The 11,027-nt window shown below is 55.5% G+C and overlaps 3 protein-coding genes across 3 annotated transcripts; 1 reads left to right on the top strand and 2 right to left on the bottom strand.

The window, feature by feature from the left end:
- Window positions 1–1,555: 1,555 nt before the first annotated feature.
- Window positions 1,556–2,908, top strand: E0L32_004003 (uncharacterized protein; the record flags this gene model as incomplete). Its single annotated transcript, XM_031138366.1, has 5 exons — window positions 1,556–1,723; window positions 1,781–1,817; window positions 1,878–1,945; window positions 2,024–2,394; window positions 2,449–2,908. The coding sequence occupies 5 exons, from the start codon at window positions 1,556–1,558 to the stop codon at window positions 2,906–2,908; spliced, it is 1,104 nt and encodes a 367-aa protein (XP_030998065.1).
- Window positions 2,909–4,146: 1,238 nt separating this feature from the next.
- E0L32_004002 (uncharacterized protein) lies at window positions 4,147–9,010 on the bottom strand (the record flags this gene model as incomplete). Its single annotated transcript, XM_031138365.1, has 9 exons — window positions 4,147–4,273; window positions 4,342–4,834; window positions 4,899–5,400; window positions 5,888–5,988; window positions 6,052–6,913; window positions 6,979–7,442; window positions 7,645–7,718; window positions 8,123–8,636; window positions 8,695–9,010. 9 exons carry the CDS (start codon window positions 9,008–9,010, stop codon window positions 4,147–4,149), a joined length of 3,453 nt encoding a protein of 1,150 aa, XP_030998064.1.
- Window positions 9,011–9,916: 906 nt separating this feature from the next.
- On the bottom strand, window positions 9,917–10,783 carry E0L32_004001 (uncharacterized protein; the record flags this gene model as incomplete). Its single annotated transcript, XM_031138364.1, has 1 exon — window positions 9,917–10,783. One exon carries the CDS (start codon window positions 10,781–10,783, stop codon window positions 9,917–9,919), a length of 867 nt encoding a protein of 288 aa, XP_030998063.1.
- Window positions 10,784–11,027: the final 244 nt, after the last annotated feature.

The following is an 11,027-nucleotide window of genomic DNA, read 5'->3' as shown; positions in this document are numbered from 1 at the left end:
TCTCCTCCCCAGGAGCAAATCGATAGCCGACTGCGGCTGCCGGCATGCCGTGATTTACAAGACATTGGTTAGCCAATCTTGGCCCCTGCAGCAAATTGATAACCGACTACGACATCAGCATCTGTATGCTTTGTTTCTGTCCCGATAAGATCACGCAAGACTTGTGACACGAACTATAATACTTACTTGTATATCGGAGTGACATTAGACAATCATCCTTGGCTTCGGATCTGCATTGTTTTCCTTTCACGTGCTGCCCCTACTGTCCAGAGATTTCCACGATGGGCTCTCATCTCCGACTCATCGTTGTCTATTGCCAAGTGCTCTTCTCTTCCCATTCTGTGGACTAGTCCAGACACTACCCGATGTCCCCCTTTCATGTGTCCAACACACTCCTGAAACGAACGTTGTCAGCAACGCCACTCGATGCCACTGTGTCACTCTGTTTCGTTTTTGCGGAAGAATTCCCTTTGCTAGACGCACAGCCACCGACTTTCCACTTTACCTGAATCAAACGCCAGACCCGTGACTTTTAGCACGGCAATCTCCGCCCAAAATAACTCCCTTATGCGTAGACTAGTTTTGCAAGCACAGACGAACCACGGACGAACTGGTTACGCACAAAGTAGCAGAATCGTCCTTCCCGAAGTCCCGTTCTGGAGTTCGAGACCTCTATCGCAGCACAAGAGAGGATGCCATCCCAGCCGATACTACACGAGTCATTGGCCGAGGATAGACAAGTGGATGAACCCTGTCTAACTGCACGAAGTTGACATTTAGATAAACAAAAGAGAGGGCAAAAAACAGGGAATAGAGTCACTTCACTAAAAGGGAAGCGATGCCTCTGGGCTTATCCGCAGGAAGAGTAAGACACATTCCTGCAGGGAGACACGACCGGGGCGGTCCGAGCACACCCCCACGCCGAAGACACCTACCAACTTGGAAGGAGAACTTTCCCCAAAGAAATTCTTGACGGTTAGGTCTCGTAGCGCACGGTTACACTTGCTGTTGTAATGGGCTCCATAACCCGGGAAAAGGGGGCGAGAGAAGCGGCGGTGGTGGTGGTGATGGTGGTGGCCGCGGGAGTGTGGCCGTGGAGGGGGAAAGCAAGAACACTAGTCATGTCGATCCCCTGCAAGCGAGCTACTTGTACCGAGGAGGGTGGCAGGCATGCCACACACACTCCCCCAAGCCCCAGGAACCTGGTCAAGCACGCACACACACATACCTGCACGCACGCACGCCCGGCCGAGGGATGAGACCCTGCCCTGCCACGTTTGGATCCTCACACAAACGCTGCACATCAGATCTGCTTCGTCAACGCCTGGTCAGAGAGAGCATGGGCAGCAACGTGCGCGAGTGGTGATCCCTCCTTGATCAGGGCAAGTCGAGATCATAAAGATCAACCGATCCGCCCATCACTCCCGCGATCATCGTTCAGGCCCCCCCGCGATCGATTCCAGGAACCCCTTCCCTCCCCCCAAGCGCGAAGCTTACCTTGCGCCTCACTGACTCCGTTGAGACTTCAAGTGCAAGACGTTCTGCTTGTTCGACAATGGACGCCAACAAAGTCATCCGCACCGAGACCCGCGGGCCCATGGTGAGCGGCATCGCCATTGGGTTCACGGTTGCTGCGTTTGTGGCGCTGCTCTTTCGATTCTACACCAGACTGTTTATGCTGAAGAATACGGGAAACGACGACTGGACGATTCTCGCGGCGACCGTACGTACAATGTGGTGCATTGCGTGAGACCCCTAGTATGCTAACAGGTGATATCAGGTTCTCTCTATTATCGTCACTATTTCGACAGGTTACGGTATGTTTTTCCACAATCTCAGAGATTGTTTCGGATCAAAATGTGCTGACAAGATGACAGAGGTCAAGAATGGCATGGGCAGACATCAGGAGAATGTGGGAGCGGAAGAAGGAATTGAACAACTCAAGGTATGCTCTCATCACCAAACGTTGACTATGACTCTCTCCTGCATACAGCCCAGTTGCTAAAAGTTCATGATGCCACAGTTCCTGCTGGTCAGCGTCATCTGTTACAATGTAGGCATGAACGTGATCAAGATCTCGTTCCTGTTCCAGTACCGCCGCATCTTCAACCTCAAATGGGTGCAGAGGATCTGCTTCTGGACGATGCTCTACGTGGGAGCCTGGTGTATCGTCCAGGCCATCCTCCTGGGCCTCTCCTGCCTGCCCATCAGCTTCATCCAGCCCAAGACAGCAGGCATCTGTCTGGACACGCTCCCTATTTGGTACTTTTCGTCCGGCATGAGCATGTTGTTGGACATTGCCATCTTTGCCATTCCGCTGCCAGCCGTGCTCAAGCTGCAGCTGCCGTTCAAGCAGAAGATCATGGTCCTCGGTATTTTCAGTCTCGGCTTCTTGTGAGTCCCAAACCCTCAGGTCTGAGCGACACCACGAACATGGACTAACAATAGTGAACCCAACAGCGTCTGCGTCATCTCCATCTACCGCATGTTCACCCTCAAGTCCGCCGTCGAGAGCACGGACCCGTCCTGGGAGAACATCGGCGCGGCGATCTGGTCTTCCATCGAGCTCAACGTCGCCATCATCGCCTCGTGCCTGCCCACCCTGCGCCCTTTGCTCGCCAAGCTGCTGCCCGGCGCTGGTCTCTCATCGGCTCGCAACGACCGCAGCACATATATGCGGTACGGCTCGGCCTCGGCTGCCCAGCGCACCCGTGACAACAACACCAACAAGAAGAGGGTCACGCGCAGCATCAGCACCGAGGAGCTCGCGCTCAAGGAGATGGCGCCCAGCCCCGGCGAGAGCATCCCCTCCGCCTACACCCAGATCTCGACGAGTAGGCAGCACGACATTGACTGGAGCGACAAGTCACGGATCATGGTTACTACGGAGACGTCGATCAAGCGGTGATAGGGACCTGCTTTCATTGTTCGGAAGGAAAGGAGGGTGGCTGTTCTTTTGGTGGATGTGGGTGTTCGATATGAGGATTGGAGCACGATTCACGATGATACGGCATCTTTTTTTGCTATTCTTCAGGATATGGGAGTTTTTTTTTTTTTCATCCTTATGCCTTGACTTGTTCAACACAAATTTCTCCTTTTTTTCTTCCTCCGATTCCGTCAACTGCACCAGAAAAGTTGATAGTGTATTTTATTAGCAGTATGACTTGTGGTTTCGCTTCGAGTCCATGTCCAGTTCAATACATCAAACACAGCCAGCCCAAAATTGCGTTCGGACCGAGACCCGCTCTTCGAATGACCCTTGACGAAGCTTGAGGCCTCGAACTTGGTCCTCGTGTGGGAACTGCCACCCTACCCGGTGGCGGTGCCCGTTTAAGCCTGCCAAGTCTCACCGAGGGGATGGCGATTCCTACCACACCCCCGCCGGCTCCTGTCCTCTAGTGCGACGGCACCGCGTAGCACAACGGTCTGAAAACTCTTCGGGATGCTTTGAGCTACCCGAGTAGTCTAAAGTCTGGCCTCCGAGTCGAGGGCAGAGGCCCCAGACTAAGACTAAGACCAAGGCTAGGTAAGACATAGACACGCCGGACGCGCGCCTCAACCCGTATTCCGTGGCCCCGAAATTCCACATCTCCGCACGCTAAACAGGAATTATCCTGAGGGTTCTCCAGCTCCAGACGATAGCGTCACTGGGCATCCTGCCCAGCTCCTCCAATGGGAATATTGCGCTTGTGCTCGGACATGGCGAGATACCCAATCAGGAGGGGACGGCCATAGTCCCGCGATGGATTTTGGCTTTGGCCAGGGCAGCGCGAGTCCAACTTTCCCTATACGGTGCTAATTCTCTGTGCCTAGCTATATCGAAAGAGTTTTATTAGGCCGGGGTATATATCGGCGACCTAACTATTGTCTTTCGGTTGCTTTTCTAAATGACCTTTGGTTCGGTATGAGCTAGGTGGCGTAATTATTCATGATCCCCTACAGGGTAGAGGCTTGTTGCTTCAATTAGGTAATTACGTGTTTCTTTTTGTTACATAGGCTCCCCTGGGATGGAAGTCCCAAAGACAGCCATGGCGCAGGTACTAGCGTTGCGTGCGCCGTATACATGCAGCAGTGTCATCTGTCTAAACTATGGATCCGGATACCTAGACCGAAGCTTGTGCTTCTCAGATCACATGAGTCTCTCACTCATTTCTCGAGCATCTCATACACGGCCTTGATCTCGGGGACCTTGGCCTCGAACTCAGCTCGCGTCTCCCGCCAGACCTGCTCCTGCGCCTCGCGTCCGCTCTTCCTGCTCATGAAGGGCGGATATCTGTGCACGGCGTCAATATTCACATCTTTTTTCTTCCAGAAGTAAAGTCTTCTTGGAGGGAGACTTACGAGGCAGTATCAAAGTCCTGCATGATCTTGCCGTGGGCGTCGGCGGGCGAAGAAACACCGTTGACGAGCGCGGTGGCGCAGATCTGCGGGTCTCGGGCGCCCAGGTTCATGATCAGCCGGGGGATCAGCTTGGCCTGGTTCGGGTTCGTGAGCGCCGTCCACGCGGAGCCCGGGTCCGCGCTGTTGACGGTCACCTTGCGGCCCTTGGCGGTGGTCATGGTCTCGTCGACGCGGGCGGCGAGCTCGCGGGCAAAGTAGAGCAGGAGGCCCTTGGAGCGGCCGTACTGGTGAGGCTGCATGAGCTCGCTGTTGTTGCTCAGCTTCTTGAGGTAGGAGCCGCGGCTAGGCACGCCCATGGTGAAGGAGGACGGGTAGATGCCAAAGGTGGTGACAAAGGTCAGCACGGGCGGGTTGGGGTTCCCAGGGGACGACTTGAGCACGGGCAGCAGCAGGAGGCCGATGAGGGCGCTCGAGAGGTAGTTGACCTGGACGGCTGTCGTCAAGCAAGTTAGGAGTCAGTGCCTCACTCACACCGCGAGTGAGATGAGAGGACTCACAAGTTTCCCAGCCCTCGGGCGATTCGCGGCGGGCGAAGGACAGGATACCGGCGGTCAGCAGGGCGTGGTCGAGGCTCTTGAGCTCGCGGGCCTTGCGTCCGAGCTCTTGGCAGCCCTTGAAGCTCATCATGTCAATCTGCCAGAGCAGGATCTTGGGCACCGACTTGCCCTGCTCGGCGAGCTCCTTCTCGATCTGCTCCTTGACACCAGAGGTGTCCATGACATCAACCAAGATGAGCGTCTCGACATCCCGGTGGGCAAAGATCTTGGCGGCCCTGGAGCCGAACGCACCGTTGGCGCCGGTGATGAGGGCAGTCCGGCCCTTGTACGACTTGGTGCGGACATCGGGCTTGCCGGTGCGCTGGGCGGTGAGACTCTTGTAGGGGAAGTACTCGGCGATGACCCAGGGGATGCCGAAGGTCAGGAGGGCGATGACAACGACGGCGACGCCGCCGAGGACACCGTAGCTGACCATCTTTCTGTTTTGTCCTGCTATCTTGCGCTATGTGAAATGTCGGTGTGGGATTTGCACATATACTTCAATGTTGGCCCGTGATCAGGAGACGCGTTTCGAGATTGATTTGATGCTCCGTGCGTGTCTAATTTCGTTTCGTTGAGCCGCTTTCGGATCGGAGAAACCATGAGGTACGAATACGACCCCACATCATTTCGCATTTGAACTCAAGAGCTTGCTCGAACGTGTTATTTTGACGACCGCATCCTACCTTGGACGTGGCCAATTTGAGCAGCCAACACATTCTATCCTGGTTTATAACATCATTACATTTCCAAATGCATTATTACTGCCCGGCAAATGCTTCTAATGGCGCGTACGATGCGGCGCCGTGGTTGAACGCAATCCGTCTCCATCAAGTGCTGACATCGCTGGCGTCAACCTTTTTTATAAGGTTAACTCAGTTATTAGTTGTCCTCTTCTAGCCCAAAGTCATCCTCGTTCTCAATGTGCCAGTTAATCAAGCCGGAGATACAGCCGAGCTGGCCTCAGGTGCCTCCTCTCTTGACGCGGACCCCGGCAACCAAGCCACCCAAGGCCAAGGCAATCGCTTGGTCAAGGCACTCGTCATCCCAGCTACAATGCAGATTAGTCTCGAATTTGAATTAGTAAAACCGGAATTCATAAAGAGAAACTTACTGAGGTACAAGTCCGCGCACTGCAAAATCGGCGGAAACCATGTCGCCAGCGCCAGGAACTGCCCGAACCCCCAATCACTCGCCGTGTTGACAAAGACGGCGCCAAACGCCCTTTCCATGTCCATCCACGTCTTGTAGAAGAGCACGCAGAGCCACGTCAGTGTCGCGATGCCGAACAGGAGCGGACTCGCCGCCGCCAGCCGCGATGCAAAGTACCTCATGCCGCTCCTGGCCTCGGAACGCCTGACGGGCAGCCGGTCACGAACCCACCGCAGATGGAAGAGGCTGGTCAGCAGGGTGAGACACCACAGGGCAAAGCAAACAGGCAGGTGCACACGCTTGCCACCCAGGTTGTTCAGGTTGGTCCCGCCAATTGTATGCTTCAGACACGCCCGCTCCATCAGCAAGCCCTCCGCCTCCATTACGTCGTGCTGGTAGTAGAACTCGGCCGAGAACAATATGACCGTGAGCAACGCGCATACGCCGCTGCCCACGAGCAGAGGTAGGCGAATGCGGTTGTGGCGCCAGTAGGCCGCCGAGATCATGACCCCGGCCGTGGCGGCGATGAGGCTCAAGACCTCGGCCATGTAGATGTCGTAGATCGAGTTGTTCCAGAAGCGGTAGACGAGCGACGAGACCTGCACGGACAGCGTGAAGAAAATGATCGCGGAGAAGAGGTCGTCGAGGGTCCCTGTCAGGGCGTCGCGCACAACCAGACGCTTACTGCGTGTTGCCCCATCTGCAAGAGATGGTGTTCTGTGCTTTTCGGTCGTTGGGGGCCAGTTGGCTCCCGTTCGGCGGAATAGAACTGGGATCGCGAAGATGACGGCGAGAATAATGAGCATGCCGGTCGAGATCAACATCTGCATGTTCAATTCAGCATCAAATCACCTCAAGAGTCGGACTCGGGCTCGTTCATGTAGCATACCCCAATTCCCGTGATATCAGAGTCCCCAATACCACCCCTCGTGTGGCAGATCGCGTAGGTGCAGTTGTCTCGAATGGCGCTGATGAAGTTCTCTGTGGCGTCCTTCTGGTTGACGACACTGTCCCACCACCAGCCGACAACCTGACCCGGGCTTGACTCGTTGATTGGCGCCGGGAACGCCATGCGAGTGAACTCGTGTAGCCGCAGCATTGGCATGTCGAGCTTTCGAGGGTCGGACATTGCACTGTCGATGGCTATGAATGTCGGGGGCATCAGCATAGCTGCGTAATAGCAAGCCCCAATGTTTCTGCCAAAGAACGGATTGTCGAGGATCTCGCGCAGCATGTCAATCTTGAAATCAGGTAGCTCTGTGACATTGTATGGATTCAAAGAGGATGGAGGAGGTACACATGGGTTCCGCTCGCCTGGCGCTGTCACTTTCCTCGAGACCGTGGCCAGGCATGCTGAGAAGTCGTAGCTGGAATAGTTCTTTGCCATGCTTCCATGAGTTCAATACTGGCGAGATGCCAGTCTGGGTGCGAGTAGGCTACGGAGGACTCAAGACTTGACGAGAAAGAAAAGAAGTTCGCTATGGACTCTTATGCATGGATTTCTTTCTCCAGTGTAATCAGATCGACATTGAACCATCGGCGACATCGAGCTTACGCTCGGGATGACCCGCGCTGCCAATAGGCTGAGACTCGAAGCGACCATCCGGGTCGTCAGCCTGTGATGCAGCGCTGCAGGTCGATCACTGGGCGGTGCTGCTCAGCTCTGTTACACATTACATCAATGTCGATCCCCAGCACGTCTGGGTGGCCATTAAAAGCTTAGAACCTTATGGTAGCAAAATAAGCCACAGTCGATCGATGCCTGTCATGATTGAGTGTAAAACACACCCAATATTGCCAGTACTGGGGGTCTGGCTGCTACTACAGTGTTCGTGAGAAGCGTCTTTTTCACCACCTCTCATCCATCTACTCAACCACAGAAAAGCTATCTTGGTATGATCAAGCCGCCCGATCTCAGTAGGTGCCCTGACTAAAAGTAATACCGTCCTACGTAGACACTAGGTAAGACATACTGTAGGACAACCACCGTCCATCAAGCAAAAGGCCTCGCAGGCAACACCTCGCCAACGCACTCCCCAAACCCAACACCCGAGTCCGGCCCGCCCGCCACAGCCGTCATCCGCACAACGTCCCCGTCCAACAAGAACCGCCTCTCCATCCCGTCGCCGACCGACACGCTCACGGCACCCCCTTGCGTCGCCTCGGCCAGGCACCCGTGCGAGCCGGCGCCGGGCCCGCTCACCGTCCCCGTGGCCATCAGGTCGCCCGTGCGCAGCGCGCTCCCGGCGCTGACGACGTGCGCGATCATCTGCCGCGCCGACCAGTACAGGCTCTGCACGTTCGCCGTCCCCGTGACCGCGCCATGCTTCTGGCCCCGCGGCAGGATCTCGACCTGCATGGTGACGTCGTAGGTCTTCTCCTCCGGGTCCTGCAGGTAGCTGGCGACGGGCTGCGCGCGCTCCGGTCCGCGGGCCTGGAACGCTTCGAGCGCGCCCGGGGTCACGACCCAGGGCGAGATGGAGGTGCCCAGGTTCTTGCTGTTGAAGGGGCCGAGGGGCCGCATCTCCAGGATTTGGACGTCACGGGCTTTTTGTGCCGTGCATTAGCCATACAACTCTGTAGGTGATCCTGGACGAGCACTCACCACTCCAGTCGTTCAAGAGAACAAAGCCAAAGATGTGCTCGTCGGCGTCTACTGCGTTCAGCCTCTGGCGCATGGCCAGCGGCTTGCCGATGATGGCCGCAAACTCCAGCTCGTAGTCCATCATCTGCGACGGGCCGAAGACTACCGGCTTTGGCTTGCCCGGCTCGGTCTGCGCCGACATGTCGTAGTAGTTGGCCACCGGGCGCTCGACGGGAGCACCGGATATGGCGACCGACGCCGCCCTGCCGCCATAACCTCCTGGATAGTGGTAGAAACTCGGAGGTGGTGTAGGGTCATTCTGGAAGAGGCGACCCATGTTCGCGTTGTGGTGGAGGCTGCAGGAGAAGTCTGATCTGTGTGGTGAACTGGATGTCCATAAACTTTGCTTGCGAAGGCTTGCGTACCCGTGAAGTCTTTTACCTCAACCGGCATGCGCATCGTCACTTGCGAGAGGTCTTCTACGCTCTCGGTCGGCAGAGATGACAATCCTTTCTCCTCCACCGCCTCCCTTACTACTCTTCGAACTTCATTCACTGTCTGCCGAGGAAGGGCAGCAAAATTATTCAATGTTGGTTGCGCGAACACATGCTCGGGTAGATTCAGGTCTTTGAAGTACCCTGCATGTGCCAGGTCTTCCAAGAAGATGATGGTGTTTTCGATCCTTGTAACCGCACTAGGATTCGAATGCTCGACCGAAGAAGCAATCCCAAAAGGGACGTTCTTCGACGAAAAGTGATGAGCGTAGTCGTGCGAGGTCATTTTCATCGATGAACTACCACCTTGCACTTGGGGTAATGACAGGTAGCAAGGTGTGATACTACCTCTCTGGGAATGAAGGGAGTCCTTCTTAAGCGATAAACAAAATGACTGGTCCGGAGTTTACCAGACGGGGAGCTTGGGTAGGATTGCAGAATTACAGCCGATTCGGGTCCGACTATGTAACTATTAAAGAGAGGTGGAGCCGAGCCCCGATGGTCAAGCCAGGCCAAGTAAGGAGTCGGAGTAGATCCGAGGAATCCAATGCAGGGTAGACTATGTCAAGCACTACTACAGAAATGACCTCTAGACATTTTGGAAACAGAGATAACTGTTTGAATCATTTTGATAGACAACCTTCATTTGGCCAAAGGCGAAAATCTAATTGCTGCCGAGCGGCGTTCTTCTATCACGGGCCGCTCGGACAACCCCGGAAGATGCAAGATGCCTAGTGTCTCGTTTGCATTCACTCGTTGTCATGCTGTCGAGGCTGAAACAACTTCATCACAGCAATCATGTCCTCTTCTCCGAGCCCTGAATCGTTCGCCTCTGCATACAGGGCATTACACAGCTGCATGATTGGCGCGCGAGTGTTCGCTTCCTCTGCAGCCGCGCGTACCAGCTTGGTGATGTTGTAGCAGTCCTTCAGGGTCGCTTGCGCCGCCCAGTCTTGATTTAGCATTTTGGTGACCTTTAGTTTGGAATAGGCCGACGCCATGGGGCCGGCCTCGAGCACCTGCCCAAACGACTCGAGATCTAGCCCCTGTGCTTGGGCAAGGTTCGTTGCCTCGGCGAGTCCGGCAGTCATGCTGATGAGGAAGGAGTTTACGGCGTATTTCATCTTGAGACCGCATCCGACCGGGCCGCAGTAGATCGCGGCCTTCGTCATCGGCTCGATGAAGGGCCTAATTCGCTCGGTGGCGGCCCGATCACCTGCCATCATACCGACGAGGTTCCCCTGTTCAGCGGGTATCTTGCTGCCGCTCACAGGCATCTCGACAAAGTCACCGCCGGCTTGGCGGACTTGCTCGGCTAAGAACTGGTTGAAGTCGACTGATACCGAGCCGCAGTTGACCAGCACTTTGCCCCCGAGCGCCTGTTTAACATCGTCGGTGATGGTCGCCCGGATCGCGTTCTCGTCGAACAGCATCGTGAATATGACATTAGACGTTGCTGTGACTTCAGACGGCGATTGGGCGATTTGAGCACCGGCCTGCTTTAGGAGCGGGTATTTCGACGAGCTCCTGTTCCAGACAATAAGACGAAACGCCCGTGCTAGGTTGAGGGCCATGGGCGTTCCCATGACGCCGAGGCCGAGGAACCCGAGCCGCATGTTCGCAGGGTCCTTCATCCGTTCAGGTCTTACGTTCCTTAGGCTGCTTCTGGGAAGACACCAGATTTGTTATCGAATTCTACCAGTTACTAGTTGCTGTAGGGGTTGCAGAGGCAGAGCAGATAAAGGACTGGAGCGGCTTAAACGAGGATGGACATCCGACTCTAGCCGTCTCCAAAGCTGATGCTACGGACCGCCTTCCGGAGATGACCTCGCAAACTCCGGAAACCTCAACTATTATGGC

This window comes from Thyridium curvatum, assembly GCF_004353045.1.
Source record: "Thyridium curvatum strain D216 chromosome Unknown NODE_18_length_519074_cov_76.432364, whole genome shotgun sequence".
NCBI classification, from domain to species: domain Eukaryota; kingdom Fungi; phylum Ascomycota; class Sordariomycetes; order Thyridiales; family Thyridiaceae; genus Thyridium; species Thyridium curvatum.
The sequence above is the reverse complement of the archived record's forward strand: the minus strand, read 5'-3'. Positions and strand labels throughout refer to the sequence as shown.